The following is a 16,596-nucleotide window of genomic DNA, read 5'->3' as shown; positions in this document are numbered from 1 at the left end:
CTGCAACTACTTCTACCACCCGTATTACTACAACTACTATTACTACTACTGCTACTACTACTACTACTACTGATGCTGCCGAATAATCGCAGTCTAATTAGTATATAAAAAAATGTATTATAGCCAAAGTGTGTGTGTGTGTGTGTGTGTGTGTGTGTGTGTGTGTGTGTGTGTGTGTGTGTGTGTGTGTCCGTGCGCGCGCAAGCCAAGAGCCATCAGATAAGTTTCAATGTTCTAGGGGGGCTTAGGGAGGGTCAGGGTGGGGCGGGGACAGCAAACAGAGTAGGCGTGTGATCTCGTGACTTTGTGAGAGTATGTGCATGGGCGTGGCGTGGGCGTGGCGTGGGCGTGGCGTGGGCGTGATGAGAGAGAGAGAGAGAGAGAGAGAGAGAGAGAGAGAGAGAGAGAGAGAGAGAGAGAGAGAGAGAGAGAACATTGTAACACAGTGATTCATCTTAGTATTTGTCATTGGTCCTCCTCCTCCGCCTCCTCCTCCTCCTCCTCTTACTCCTCCTCTACAAAACAGACAAAGAAAACGAAAACATGTCACTTTCTCCCGGTGTGACTGATGATGATGATGATGATGATGAGTCGTCTGTCTGTCTGTCTATGCCGCAGAAATATACTTAACCGAACCCTTCCTTTCTTTTCCTTTTGTTCCTCTTTTTGTGGTCTTTTTTTTCTATTTGGTTTTATTTTTATCTTCCTCTGTTTTTCTCATCTTTTTCTTTCTTTTACAATACTTTCATCTTTTTCGTCTTCTTAAGGAGCTATTAATCTGAAGATCCACGGAAAATTTGCCCAATGTAATAGCCCCTTAACTCTTCCCCTGCTCCTCCTCCTCCTGCTCCTCCTCCTCCTCCTCCTTCTCCTCCTCCTCCCGGTCTTCACACTGATTGGGTCTTCCCTTCAGTTAAAATATTACATCTTTCCTTCATATTTATCGTCATGAATATTCCACATTTTAGGGTAGACTTACACCTCCCCACGCTTATCTCCAACTCCACACACTATAAAAGCGTCCACCCCACTCCACACCCCTCTCAAGTCTTCACCCCACTCCCTCCCTCCCATCTCTCATCTTGCCTCAGAATGCGTGCCCACGTCCATTAATGTAGTCAATCCATATCAATGATTTACCTTCGTTGGCCTCTCAGTATAGAGCACGTCAGCACTCAGCACGTCTAACAGCCTCTTTTTTTCCACAGACAGCGGCGGGGGGTCCAGCAGCGGGGGCACGGGGCTGGTGCTGTGCTCTTGGTGCGGGCGTGTGTGTGGGGGCGGCGGCCACCGCGGGGGCAGCGCCTTCCAGCTCTCCACCACCAGCGGGGAGCTTCATTTCTGCTCCGAAGTCTGTTTTACTCAATGTCGACGCGCCTCCTTCAAGAAGAGCAAAGTGTGTGACTGGTGCCGCCACGTGAGGCCCACCGTCACCTACGTCGACTTCACCGACGGAGATCACCAGTTGCAGTTCTGTAGGTGAGCAGGCTGAGAAGGGCGCAGAGAGGAATGGAGAGAAAAAAAAATGAGTATAGCATTGAGAGAGGAGGCCATCATGGAAGCATATTGGCTAAGGAACAATCAATGTTTTATTTTTGTTTACATACTGGTTTATAGCGCCGTTAGGCTTTCTTGAGAGGCCTGGTGGTCGGCCCCAGCCCGTTGTGGCGCAGGGAAGTGTTTATAGTGGCGCCATCTTATCAAGGCTCATGCTGTCCCCCTGGAGCTCGTTCTTGATTTACTTGGACGGTTTCCTCTAGAGTCCGGGTTGTTGGGTGGTCTTCAGGACAGCATGTGGGTAATCTTAGGCCACTCGGCGGTGACTGAAAAATCCCAGGTGGTAGCGGCGGATTCGAACCCGCGTCGTCCATCACGCAGTGAATGCGGGGCCCGAACGCTAAGCGCTCAGCCACCGCTCATGCAGCCTTTCCTTTGCAGTTGTGATATTAGTTGATGATGATGAGGATAATGATGGTAATGGGGATACTGTTTAGAGTGCAGATGATGGTAGAATTGTGGCGGCGGTGGTGAATGGTGAGCTTAGTGGTGATGGCCGTGGTGATGATAATGGTGACGGTGTTTGGAGCCCAGGTGGTGATAGAATTATGTCGGTTGTGGTGTTGTGGTGATGGCGGTAATGGTGATGATTATTCTGTGTGACGAGTGTATGGGAGCGCAAACGACATCAAGGCCTCGTATTCAGTTAGACATTCAGGTGCAGCATCCAAGTTTATGTCCTCGTTTATGCAATGTTATGAGAGTAAACGTTTCCTAGTGTCTCCTAAACCTTTGCAAGAGCTCGACATGTTTAGTAGACACGTATGATGAAAAATATGACCCCCAAAACAAGTTATAAAAGTGATCATTTGTTGCTATTAAGATAAAGCAGAAAATGAATCTGTAAATGCCTGGCTAGTTGTTGGCGAAGAGGAAGAGGAGGAGGAAGAGGAGAAGGAGGAAGAGGAGGAAGCACATGAGAAAGGGAAGCCATGTCACGTCAGGAACAGTTCATTAGGTTACCTTTGGTCTCGTTCCTTACGTAGCGATTATTGCTTGTTTGGTGCTGAGGGCTGCGTGGTGATGTTATTCTTGTCATTATCAGTACCGGTAACAGCAGCAGTAACACAATGATTTTTATATTAGGACCTAAAGTATTACAAATTTCAACGTCGTGTTTGATCATTAGTTGATATAAAGATAAAGAAGAAAAATGAATCTGTAAAGGCCTGGCTAGATGTTGGCGAGGAGGAGGAGGAGGCACATGAGAAATATACAAATACACTCCTGTTTATTTGTACTTTTTACTCGTTGTTTCCACATGTATTACTTTGAACGGCACTTTGCTCAACAGGGAGAGTGTGACCAATAACGGAGCGACGCAAAACTGTATGTAGTCAGATATACGGAAAGAATCGTCTGGAGCCCTTAACTCTTGATGGAAAGAGAGCTCGAGGAGTCAAATGTAATCTTTCACAATGGAGATGAGGCTGCAATTTTAAGGCTTTAACAAAGAATAAAGCAACAATAAATGTGCTCGTAGTTGTCGTAGAATTAGTGGTAGTAATGGTATTGTTAACGTGTCAGCTGTTGTTGAATTATAACTGGTAATGGTGACTTTAATATTTCAGCCGTCGTAGAGTTATAACTAGTAATGGTATTGTTAAGGATGGTGTTGTCAGAGCACTTGTAACAAAAGCGACAACAGCAGAAAGAGAAGCAGCAACAGCACTCACGTTCGCTGCCGTAATGACAATAGCAGTGAAGTTAAAAGTTAAGAGTAGGTTAACGGGTGACGGCAAGCGCCTGCAACAAGAGCACCAGGAACAAGCAGCGATGAAAACAGGAAGCAACAAACACAATAATGTACGCAGGTGGCGGTGACAGTGCGCCTCGTGTTTTTCATTTTTTTATTATCCCGGGAAGCTCAAGTCAGAGCCAGACACCGAACACCCTGGCTCCCCGGAGGTCATTACCAGTTGCTCATTTGTAGGTTTAATTGAATATGTAAACCAAGACGCCCTCGTCCGATTTTAATTATTTTGATTCAGGGCTTCACTCGCTTTCTGTTGCAATTAGAAAAGCGTACTTTATTAATGTCGACTTCTCGTGTTTCGTAGCGGCGGGAGGCTAGGCAACAACACCGGCGGGATCGAGAGGGAAAAATAGGGCGCCTCATCTGAGCAGGGAGGCGAAGATTAACACCGCACGGAGAACGGCGAAGAGAAAATGGAAAAGGATTACGGAACAGGAAACGGAGAATAGTTAAATATGAAGCTATGAACATTGAACCGGAAAATATGACAGAACAACGGACAGAGAACGGGAAAATGATTCAAAGATACAAACAAGAAGATAAATAAGAAAATGGGAAAGGATTACGGAACAGGGAAAGAGAATAGTTAAGTATGGAGCTACGAACATTGAACAGGAAACTGGAACAACGAACAGAGAACGGGAAAGAGATAGAAAGTTACAAACAAAAAGATTAATATTACAACAGCGAAGAGAAAATGGGAAAGTATTACGGGACAGAAAACGAAGAATAGTTAAATATTGAACCGGAAAATATGACAGAACAACTTACAGAAAACGGGAAAATTATAGAAAGTTACAAACAAGAAGATGAATAATACAACGGCGAAGAGAAAATGGGAAAGTATTACGGGACAGAAAACGAAGAATAGTTAAATATTGAACCGGAAAATATGACAGAACAACTAACAGAAAACGGGAAAATTATAGAAAGTTACAAACAAGAAGATGAATAATACAACGGCGAAGAGAAAATGGGAAAGTATTACGGGACAGGGTCAGAGAATCCATAGACATCACAGAGATACGAGCAGAAGTCCGGAAAAATACGACAGAACAACGAACAGAGAACGGAAAATAATAGAAAGTTACGGATTAGAAGTGGAAGAATATCACAACTACGAACAGAAAATGGAAAGTATTACAGAAAACGGAACAGAGAAGGGGTATATATGGAGATACGAGCAGAGAACGAGAAATAATACAAAGTTACGAACAAGAAGCTGAAAAATATTACAACAACGAACAGAAAATGGGAAAGTATTACAGAAAACGGAACAGAGAAGGGGTATATATGGAGATACGAGCAGAGAACGAGAAATAATACAAAGTTACGAACAAGAAGCTTAAAAATATTACAACAACGAACAGAAAATGGGAAAGTATTACAGAAAACGGAACAGAGAAGGGGTATGTATGGAGATACGAGCAGAGAACGAGAAATAATACAAAGTTACGAACAAGAAGCTGAAAAATATTACAACAACGAACAGAAAATGGAAATATATTACGGAGAACGGAACAGAGAATGGGTATATATGGAGATACGAGCAGAGAACGAGAAATAATACAAAGTCACGAACAAGAAGCTGAAAAATATTACAACAACGAACAGAAAATGGGAAAGTATTACAGAAAACGGAACAGAGAAGGGGTATATATGGAGATACGAGCAGAGAACGAGAAATAATACAAAGTTACGAACAAGAAGCTGAAAAATATTACAACAACGAACAGAAAATGGGAAAATATTACGGAGAACGGAACAGAAAATGGGTATAATATATGGAGATACGAGCTGAGAACGGGAAATAATACAAAGTTACTAGTAAGACGCTGAAGGATAGTATAAGAACGAACAGAAAAATGGAAAAATATTACGGAACAAGGAACAGAAAATGGAAAAACATCAGAAAATCACAAATAGAAAACGGAAAAATCTTACAATGCATCGAACAGAGAATGGGAAAATAATAGATCACAGCGAACAGGAAACTGAAAAATATGAAGAAAAAAAAATACAAAGAGAAAGCAGATAATCATAAAACTACTGACAGGAAAATAATAAAACTGGTTACAGGAAACCGATAATATAATAAAACTACGAACAAGAAACGGGAAAGAATTCTAAGATACTTTATTATCTATTTTATTTGTAGCCTATTGGCCTTACCTCTCTCTCGCTTTCCTTTCTTTCTTTGCATTCTCGTAGTGTGCATCATTAACAGCGAGAGAGAGAGAGAGAGAGAGAGAGAGAGAGAGAGAGAGAGAGAGAGAGAGAGAGAGAGAGAGAGAGAGAGAGAGAATATCTATGTACGCCCTTTTTGTTTACTTTAATAGCCATGCAGCAATGAAACAAGCACGGAATGATATTTGATGCACTGTGTTTGTATGACTTTATGTGTATACGTGTTTTCCAGCACACACACACACACACACACACACACACACACACACACACACACACACACACACACACAATACAGCACAACACAAGACACTGGAAATGTAACACAACTAAGTAAAAACAAAAGCCATACGACCCTTTGAAAAACTTACACACAATCATCTCTCTACACACGACTCCCCCCTTCCTCTGCCCCTCTCCCTGACTCTCCCTTCTCCCCGCAGCGACAAGTGCCTCAACCAGTACAAGATGCAGATATTTTGCCGGGAGACGGAGGCTCACCTGCAGATGCATCCTCACCTCAACGACCTGAAGCCAGCCACGTCGAGCGGCCTCATCACGCCTGACCTGTGGCTGCGGGACTGCAATCAGACGGGCAATGATTCGGTGAGGCCCAGAGACAGGGAGAGAGAGTTAATGTGTGTGTGTTTGTGTGTGTGTGTGTGTGTGTGTGTGTGTGTAGGTATATAACTATGGAAAAGCTTGATCTGTAAAGGTGATCGCTCAAGGCAGCCACACACTCCTCCGAAAGTCTTAACGACCTCACCCAAACTCGATGATCAGACAGGGAAGAGTCGTTCTACACTGTCTTGTTTTGTCTTTTCGTTTGTGTGGTTTGTCTTTTCATTGATTGAGTTCAAGGTTCACGACACAGGCAGTAGTTATTAGCAGTAGTAGGGATAACGTAGCCAGTCTGAGTCACACTATTAGAAATGTAAAGAAGGGTCTGGGTAACGAAACCGCATCGTGTGGAACAGTTACTGGAAACTTTGAGTGTGCTGACTACTTACAACAACAGTACTGCATCAAAATAAAGATAATTACATACAAGAGTTGAAAGAAAAGCTTCAACACGTGACAAAGGACTGTTTTGAGCTTCCAATAACTGTTCTCACGATGCTGCTCTGTTATCCACACCCTTCTTTCCATTTATCTGATATTATTTCGAAAAACTAAAAATCCCACAGAGCACTGGGAAAGAAGGCCCAGAAACAATAAGAAAAGAAAACCTTGAATACCACGAATTACTATGTGAAAAATAACTACAAGCTTTGTAATACTACATTGTGTAATAATAGTATATTTTCGAATAGTATCATAACTGATATAAAAAAATGGTGGTGTTTTCGATCCTGGATAAAGTCGAAATCGAGCACAAGGTCTGGGAATGGAGAATGAATGTTGGTGCTTGACGCGTCAAGGTTAGCCTGAACAGGGACGGCACGGAGGGGCTTCTCCAGGCGGCGCTCAGATGCTTTCCAGGTCGAGCAAGGGGGAAAGGGTACGAAGGGGTGTGTTGCAGTGCACGGCGTAAGAGTGCGTTGCTGGGGTTATGGTGACCCCTTATTCGGACTTCTAGTTTTCTCTTTTTTTCTTCATTATCAACTTTACTTGTATATGTTTAAGGCAATATCAAGTTGATTTGAATCGTGTCATGATATAACTGTTTATTTTACGCTTATACATATATATATATATATATATATATATATATATATATATATATATATATATATATATATATATATATATATATATATATATATATATATATATATATATATATATATATATATATATATATCCTGCAAAAACAAAAACAACCCCCCCCAAAAAAATACAGCTGTTGCATTGTTAGATACTGAATCATTCACAATAAGCATCTAAAAAGAAATTTCAGTTCTAGTGATGTCTCCAGCATCAAGTCCTGTTGTAGCAAGAAGGGGATGAGTAATCCTGGAAAACCAGTGAAGATCTAAAGTCTATAGTTGAGGGACACCTTGTTCCCCCCCCACTGCCCTTCCTAACACTCCCTCGCCTTGCAGGACACCCAGCCGGAGAACGACGTGCAGGTGGGCTCGCCGGACTCCCCGATCCGCCCGCCCTCGCCTGCCCTCGCCTCGCCGGAGCCCTCAGAGCCCGTCAACCTCACCACCACACAGTCCTCCCGAAATGATCCTCGGGCCCCTTCACCCCCAGCCAGGGCGTCCCCGCTACCCACGCGGCAAGCCCTTACACGTGCCAGCGAGACCCGTAGCCCTGCCCCGCCCCCCACACCCCGCTACGGCCGTCCCAGGCTGCGGGACCGGCGGGACGGACCGCGAGAGACGGGACGGCCACGGACAGTGCGTTCTTCCCTGCAGGTGACGCGCACCACCCAGGCGGACGTGGAAAGGCCCGAAGAACCCGTCAGACTGCCGACCATTCGCGTGCGGCAGCTGGAGCCGCAGCAACAGGAGGCGGGCCCTGCAGGGGAGCGGGAAATAGCCCCGTCAGTGGACGTGGGTGGCGAGACCAACAGAGAGAACTCGCCTCGTCCACCCGCCCAGCCCGCAGGACTACCACTGGGTGGGCTTGCGGGCGGCCTCGGAGGGCTGCTACCCATGGTAGGCGGAGCTCCTCTGCTGCTGCCACACATGCTGCCGCCAGACCTGCCCCGCACGCCCCTGCTGCCCCACCTGCTGCTCCAACGACCGGAGCTTCTGCGTCCACCACCTATGCGTCACCCACTACTGGCCGCGCCGCAGGCACCCACCCCCCATACTCCTGCGCCCCCTACAGCCGTCCCGCCGCCTCCCCAAGGACCACCAAAAACCCTAGGGGGCTCCCTGCTACCCCCAGTGACGGTGCTCATACCGTGTCCTCTTCCCATCCCCATTCCCATCCCCATCCCCATTCCCATCCCCATCCCTTTCATTCCCCGCCCCGACGGTCCCGAGGCCCGCCCCGCCCCACAAAAAGAGCCCTCAGGGCGACCCCGTTCGGTGCCCCGCAAAGACCCAGGTCGCCCCAGCTCAGTCATTAATGGCCCCGTTGGCCCCTCCACCAGCACGGCAGTCCCAGGCTGTCCGGCTCCCGCCCAGCCTCCTCCACCCCTGCCACCGAGGTCCTCTTCTTCGCCGTCGGCTGAGGGGGGAGATCGGTGTCTGCGCCCTGACCGTGAGCGCCGCAGCATCCTGCGCTACACCTCCGACGTGTATGAAATCAACGGAGTGTTCCTTCCGAGGGACTCTGCTTGGGACTCCCCTGAGCCGCTGCAACTGCGTCGCGCCCTGGTGGGGGAGGCGGGCCCCGATGCAGCCGCCACTTACGGCCTTCATCAGGAGGAAGAATCAAAGAACCCGTCGGGAACTCCTTCCCCAGAGTCCAGCGAGGACAACAAAGAGGCACTGGTGGGCCTCACTCGGCGGAGTGAGGAAGACAGCACCGTCAGGAGGTTGCTTGGGGACGACGAAGATGATGATGATAATCACAAAGATGAAACCAAACCTGCAGACATCGCGGAGGGGGAGCGCACCAGTCCTGCCCCGGCACCTGCCCCGGCACCTGCACCCACCACAGCCCCAGCGCCGGCCAAGAAGCGCCCTCCTCCCGGTGACCACGTGCAGCCCTTACCGAAGAAGAAGCACCTGCTGGTGTGACCCCAGCTGTTCCGCCGGCAGCAAGGGGCGCCCACCCGCTGATCCCGGCAAAGTGGAAGGTTCAGCCGACGAAATGTCAGCCTGGAGCCGGGACTGCAGTTACGCTGGCCCCTACACCGCCGCGGCTGATGCCGGCAGTTAAACACGGTGATGAACTTTCCTGACGGTGACAGAGAACACGCGTCGCCGGAGCAGGTTCCTTTAGACTGAAGCCAAAGAAGTGTATCGCGGCGGACAGCCTCACGGGGCGGGGACACGGCTAGGCCGGGTTTTCTGACGAGCCGAGCTCCGCCTGGCCGCCGCCACCTGACGGTGTGCTGCAGTGTGCTGCTGCTGCTGGTGACGCTGCTGCCGCTGCTGCTGCTGTTGCTGCTGCTGCTGCTCTTGCCGCCGCCGCTGTTGCTGCTGCTGTGTTCTCTGCATTGTACGATAAGCTTCTCTGTACCATAGTGTGACGTCATAGATGTTGATGTATATACAGCGATATATTCTTACGCCGCGTGTTATATGTTTTATGTTGATATTACATATATATACATACATACATACATACTTATATATACTGTCCTGCACTATCTTTTTCACATGTACTTTTTGTAATAATCTCTCTCTCTCTCTCTCTCTCTCTCTCTCTCTCTCTCTCTCTCTCTCTCTCTCTCTCTCTCTCTCTCTCTCTCTCTCTCTCTCTCTTTCTCTTCGTTCCTAAATCATCTAGTCACAGGGGAGGGGATGGGAGGGAAAGGGAAGGGGAGGGTGGGAAGGGAAGGAAAAGAGAAAGGAGAATGGGGAGGGAAGGGAGGAAAGACTGTAGAGGAAAGAGTGAAGGGGAGGAGGGGATGGGTGGAGGGGAGGAGTAGACTGGCACAAGTAATACTGGAACCATAATACAGACACCGAGAACAAGACCAATAACAAAAGAAAAAGGAGGAAGAGGAGAAAAGAAAAGAAGAGCGACAGGAGAAGGAGGAGAAGGAGGAGTAGTAGTGAGTGATAGCTGAGAGTAAAAAGGAGACGAAGAAGAGGGAGAGAAGGTAAAAAAATGGAGGATGAGAAGGAAAATGAGTGAATGATGGCTCCTAATGTCTTTTAATATAGAGGTCCTTAGCGTCAAAGTGTCCAGCGAGGCGCCTGTTTTGGAGCACGATGCAGGTGAGAAGAAAAAAACAACTTGTGCCGTTAGAAAGACGTAACACCTGAATGTGAAGCTCAACAGGATGGAAGCGGCCGATGTCAACAGCACGTAAGGTTGCTGGTCACGCCCCCTCCTCTCGTGTAAGGTCAATGAATAAAGGATCACGACATGCACCCTGCTTTTCTGTGACCTTCAGTGAGTAGGAAGAGGAGGAGGAGGAGGAGGTGGAGGTGGAGGAGGCAGATCTTTTTTTTTTTTATGTGTGTGTGTGTGTGTGTGTGTGTGTGTGTGTGTGTGTGTGTGTGTGTGTGTGTGTGTGTGTGTGTGTGTGCTCGCTAACAGTGTAGTTTGTTGTTGTTGTGACTCATGAAGCGGCAGTTGTGCCATGAATTTTAAGGAGAAAAAACACTGTTTTTGTCAAGGTATATTAGTACAATTACAGGTGTGTTGCCCTAGGCCATGGTTTTTGTCAGGCTAACCTCCGAGGCCTGAGCGTGTCCTCTCTTGAAGGGGTGAGTGCTGGACTAATTCCGCTGCTGTCAGGAACAGCGTAGATCGGAGATGAACCGCCCGTGTCTAAGGGATGCCGGAAGCGTCAGATCAAGCTTTCACGGAGAGAGTTCTTTCCTGAATGAAACACCTGCCTCCTTAATGACATGTGATGCGTTTCCCAGGGAAGAATTTCCCTGGAGGAAACAGGTGCTTTCCTATAAAACATCGCTCGGCCACACCTTGCTAAGTTCTCTTAGTCTATTCAGAGTGATACATCATAAGGAATAAAATATACTGTAACAAAGGCAATTTCACTCAAGCACAATAATTACAATGTCGCACACGCACAATACAGGATGCAGGTGACCTAAAGAGAAAGTACATAATGATATATTTGGTTCATTGTATTACTGTGGGAGCTGATAAGGATATACACATGGCCATGACATGTAAACAAAAAAGAACATAATTCACAAGCGTCGTCATAACATGTAAGATAACAATGACAGTTCGTCACAAAGCGGGAAAGCAGACACATAAGCAGGCAATAAATTGGAGTTGAAACTTATTCTGCAAATCCACAATCTAGCGATTACAACAACACATCCGCCCAGGAAAAGTACACACATGGGCACGGCCTGATAGAAACTTCTCTGAGTACACCGTGAGTGTGTCGCCACAACACGCGTAAGACGACAACGGCAAGTCATCACAAGCGGGAAAGCAGGCACATAAGCAGACCAGGAACTGAAAGTGAGACTTTCTCTGCAAATTCACAATAGTTTATCAACAGACCGTATTGGCTACCAGTTCGCCTTCTCGCCGCTTGAGCCCCTCGCGTATGTCTCCATGGCAACGGTGATGCTGTCCACAGCCACCACTCGTAAAGAAGCAGTGGCCACTCACGTGGAAGCCATGGATCATAAATATACAATAATTGAGTATATACATATTATTACCTCCAACGAAGTATTTGCTACATTTGAACTTGATGTTTCATCTTTAGTCTTATTAGTGATCCCGTTGCCACCACTTCTCTGGGTGGCCCTATGTGGTGCTGTGTAGCCGGTCGGCCGAGGACTGAGCGTGTCTTTCCTGAAGGGGGTGAGTGCTTGACTACCTCTGTTGCTGTCAGGAGCAGCGTAAATCGGAGATCCCCGTCTCAAAGGGACGCCGGAGGCGTCAGGTCAAGCTTCCCTACGATAGCGTTCTTCTTTGGGTGAAACACCTGTTTCCATAATGACATATTCGATCTATTTCCAGGGAAGAGCTCTTTCCCCGAAGAAAAATATATTTCTAGAACTCCCACTTCCCACGCTAACACTCGTACGCTCTTCTGCTTTGAGAGTTGGCTACTTCCGTAACCCTTCGTGTAGAGAACATTCCGTGACACTAGTGCCAGAAAATTGTGTAGATAAGAGGAGCCTTCCGTAGTTGTTGCCAAAAGTCGGGAGTAGCGTGATAAAGACTGCACTTTGGATTGAACACAGGATAGAAAAGTGTTTGAGTGGAAAATTACATAAACATGTAAACTACATATTTCTCCCGTGCCTCACGCACCTCCTCTCGACCATTGCTTGGGCAGGTGGCGGCATCTGGCAGGGCGGCACCGCCTCTTGCTGTGCGCTCTTCCCTGACAACGAGGCCTGAAAGGTAAGTGAATAAGTAGTTATGGAAATGATAATCAAATTACAGCTTAGAGGTATAAAACTACCCATCAAGCTAGCCGCCCAATATAAGTATCGTATTCACTTACGTATTAACCTTCCTACTCACTCCCTATCTACCTTCAACTATCTATCTATCTGCCTTCCATTTTCTTAGCTGCATAACAACAACCCCCCTCAGCTATTTACCTTTCTGAATCAGTAAACAACACACTACATAATTCACAGATTAGATACACAAACCGAATGACCGACGACCGTATTCCCATCACTCCGTTACTAATAAGAGATGCCAGTTAATTTTAATCCTGAAACCAAAGCAGCTTTCAACTATTTTCAGTCTTCGTTAAATACCACATATACGTACTTTACTTCCAATTACCTTTTTCTTCGCCTGTTTGCGCTGAACTAATACTAACAGAAAACATATATCGTGTTGGATGTTACCGTTAACCCGTAGAAGTGCATGGTTAAGGGGAGGTTCCCAGGGAGGATCTTAATTAAATGGCCAAGTAACGTAGAGTTTGTTTTATGGGCGAAACCGCCTCAAAATAATTAATGCCCTACTGTCTTCTAAATTCTTGTTTTTAAGAAGGTTGGAGGGAGTAGTCTCAACATTCTTAAACAGGATGAGATTATATTTATAGTAACTTACATGAGATAAAGCTAGCCTGCTGTATGGGAAAGGAAGGGGGAAGGGAGGGACGGACAAACAGGAAACCTACCATAAACATCATAACCTTCATCACCACAAAGGCCATCAAAAACCTAACTCACCACAACCACAACCACCATCACCACCAACAACAACGATGACAACTACTACTACTACTACTACTACTACTACTGCTAATGCTGCTACTACTACTACTACTACTACTACTACTACAATCGCTGCTAGTACTACCACCACCACCAGCCATTCCTAGACAACTTCATTTCCTAGGACCACCATCACCACCACCACCACCACCACAACCACCACCACCTCCCCCTCAACCGCCACCACGACCAAGTCTCTAGTTAAGGTTCTGTATATTTAATGTTAAAAGAGACCGAGATCAAATTAGCCCCGAAGAGATTATGAAAAAGAAAACAAAACAAAACGTGATTGCATTGATTTTAAGGACCCCCCCCCAAAAAAAAAAAAAACCCACTAGAAGAAAAACGAAAGAAAGAACGTGAAGGGAAAAATATAACAGAATGAATGTGAATGAAAGGAGAATGAATAACAGAGAATAACAGTGAATAACAGTTAATAATAATGTGTACGTACAAACGGACATGACTGATGAGTGATAATTAAAAAACGATTCTACACGAGCGGATGCGAGTTGTCAAGAGAAGTGTGTGTGTGTGTGTGTGTGTGTGTGTGTGTGAGAGAGAGAGAGAGAGAGAGAGAGAGAGAGAGAGAGAGAGAGAGAGAGAGAGAGAGAGAGAGAGAGAGAGAGAGAGAGAGAGAGAGAGAGAGAGAGAGAGAGAGAGATACCTTTAATTAAATAGAGTTCCATTAGCTAGTTCTCCTTCTGGCCTCTCGCGCTGCTCTTTATCTCCCTCAGATAACGTCAATGTAAAGGTCGTCGATGCATTCATAGATGTGTGCCTCTCCTGGACGTGTCTGTGGCTGCTGCTGTGGTAGTGGTTGCATTGTGCGTTGTTGTTGTTGTTGTTGTTGTGGTCGTGGTTGTATTGGGCGTTGTTGTTGTTGTTGTCGTTGTGGTCGTGGTTGTATTGGGCGTTGTTGTTGTTGTTGTCGTTGTGGTCGTGGTTGTATTGGGCGTTGTTGTTGTTGTTGTCGTTGTGGTCGTGGTTGTATTGGGCGTTGTTGTTGTTGTTGTCGTTGTGGTCGTGGTTGTATTGGGTGTTGTTGTTGTTGTCGTTGTGGTCGTGGTTGTTGTTGCCTCTGTCTTGTGGGACGACTTGAAGTTTCTTGTTGCAGCCTTGTGGTGTCTGCAATAGTTTGTATTATTATTATTATTATTATTATTATTATTATTATTATTATTATTATTATTATTATTATTATTATTATTATTATTATTATTATTATTATTATTATTATTATTATTATTATTATTATTATTATTATTATTATTATTATTATTATTATTATTATTATTAATATTATTATTATTATTCATTTTATTTATTTATTTATTTTTGTTGTTGTTATCCTACTCCTCTTCATCATGTCATAATCACCCATTTACACACACACATACACACACACACACACACACACACACACACACACACACACACACACACCTGACTCTGCTGTCCGTGCCCGTTCGTGTAGGAGGACCGCCACCCGCACCGCCATCACCACCACCACCACCACCACCGCGCCGACGATCAGCACAACCGCCACCACGGGGAGGCTTTTTGCGGCTGCGTAGCTTGTAGTGGGCTTGGAGGTAGTGGGCTTGGAGATAGTGGGCTTGGAGGTAGTGGGCTTGGAGGTAGTGGGCTCGGAAGTAGTGGGCTTGGAGGTAGTGGGCTTGGAGGTAATGGGATCCCTGTTGCTGGGAATACTGTCCCTTTTCGGCGGTACTGTGGTCGTCGTGGTCGTGGTGTAGCCCAGTTTGGGAGGCCTGGGGGCTGGCGGGTCTTGGCAATCTTTCAGGGTGATTGACACTCCTTGGGCGATTCCCACCGTGGCACAGTAATAGTTTGTGGGGGGGTGCCTCCAGCGTGACGGGCCGTGAGCCGAGACGTTGAGGTACACGAGCGATGGGGAGGGGTCAATCCTTTTAATCTGGCACATGAAGTTACAGTCACCCACTCCAAGACTGAAGTACAGGCCAGGGGTGTTGACTCCACTCAATCTAATGCTTGTAAACATTTCAACTTTTATCTCCCACCACTCTGCCTTCTGCCAGAAACACTCTCTCGCCAGGGGGAACCACACACCGATTCTCCGCCTGACCTGCGTCCAGAGACTTACACCCTGGAAGTCTGCCTCAGGATGCATGTACAGAGTTGTCGATACTCTGTCTTTTCCTAATGCTTGTAACTGAGAGACCGTCACGTCTCCCTCGATCAGATTTATGTCAGTATGAGAACATTCCGGAACCAATGTAGATCCGGGGACGCCCCCAGCGAGCAGCAACAGCACCGGCACCAACACAGACGGCGAGGGCGGCGAGGAAAACATGGTGCGCGGTTAGGTCAGTAAGACTCAGTAGACCGTATGACACCTCTGTCCTGGGAACACTGTGAGGCGCGGATGTCCTGCAACCGTATAACGTTTTAACACACACACACACACACACACACACACACACATACACACTCTCTCTCACACACACACACACACACACACACACACACACACACACACACACACCTTGCGTAATATCAAGGCTCGTATGCAGCGTTAGGATTCAGTGATTTTCGAAAAAGTAGAGCAAGAGCAAGTTATAATGATGAAAATGATGACGATGATGATGATGATGGTGATGCTTCTGCTGCTGCTGAGTTGATGATGGCGGTTTGCTGCTAGCCAAGATTATAATGGGGGGAACGACATCATGGCTGGGGACTGGAAACTCATGGAATGCTAAAACAACAAAGGATCGGAGGGGAAAGCAGGCTATGGAGAGGAAATTGATTGATTCTTAGATGTTTTGAGGAACTGACGTCATCAGTTTGCACTTTCTAACTCACGTGAGCACTGACCTGAAATATTCATAAGTATCTTGATATTAAGTGGGTTAATGAATTTTTCAGGGGGGACTATTTTCTTTTGGATTTTTTTTTTTTTTTTTATAGAAGAAAACGATAATTATGTGATTACATTGGGTGTATGCAGTGGCGTATAGCAAGGTGATTTACCCCACTTGGCATGCCCCTCACCCTATCTCTCGACTCCTGAGTAAAACATCTATATTAATTTTCATTTTTTCTATTGGTAATGAAAAACTCTGAAAAATATAACACAAGCAAGCAAAATAAAAAAGGGGGTGATGGAAACTGATTATTCAGACTTCCATTTAATTAAAAAAAAGCAGAAATAAGGTAAAGAGCTGGCTAGGCGTTTTGAAAATTCTTCTTTCTTGTTTTTTTCCTTGTCAAATCTAGAAGCACATCATCAAAGTCCAATGCTTCGGTCAGTTGGTGTTCAATGAATATAACGGCAAAAGTTCTCAAACGAAGTGTGTC

General features: G+C 46.1%; 2 protein-coding genes across 3 annotated transcripts in view; one reads left to right on the top strand and one right to left on the bottom strand.

Annotated features, from left to right (window-relative positions):
* Positions 1–10,446, top strand: part of LOC126999037 (sine oculis-binding protein homolog) — a 150,178-nt gene extending 139,732 nt beyond the window's left edge. For both annotated transcript variants that reach the window (XM_050861393.1, XM_050861394.1), the window contains exons 3-5: positions 1,209–1,479; positions 5,944–6,106; positions 7,546–10,446. In XM_050861393.1, coding sequence (XP_050717350.1) covers positions 1,209–1,479; positions 5,944–6,106; positions 7,546–9,141 — 2,030 coding nt within the window. In that variant the 3' untranslated portion in view covers positions 9,142–10,446. The remainder of the gene's footprint in view (positions 1–1,208; positions 1,480–5,943; positions 6,107–7,545) is intronic.
* Positions 10,447–10,682: 236 nt separating this feature from the next.
* On the bottom strand, positions 10,683–15,633 carry LOC126999075 (mediator of RNA polymerase II transcription subunit 12-like). Its single transcript, XM_050861450.1, has 3 exons — positions 14,701–15,633; positions 13,922–14,382; positions 10,683–12,411 (listed from the first exon to the last, which is right to left on the bottom strand). The coding sequence occupies exons 1-2, from the start codon at positions 15,587–15,589 to the stop codon at positions 13,988–13,990; spliced, it is 1,284 nt and encodes a 427-aa protein (XP_050717407.1). The 5' UTR covers positions 15,590–15,633; the 3' UTR covers positions 10,683–12,411; positions 13,922–13,987.
* Positions 15,634–16,596: the final 963 nt, after the last annotated feature.

The sequence above is a fragment of the Eriocheir sinensis genome, chromosome 15 (genome assembly GCF_024679095.1).
Source record: "Eriocheir sinensis breed Jianghai 21 chromosome 15, ASM2467909v1, whole genome shotgun sequence".
NCBI lineage: Eukaryota > Metazoa > Arthropoda > Malacostraca > Decapoda > Varunidae > Eriocheir > Eriocheir sinensis.
Note: the sequence above shows the minus strand (reverse complement) of the source record. Positions and strands in the feature narration are given on the sequence as shown.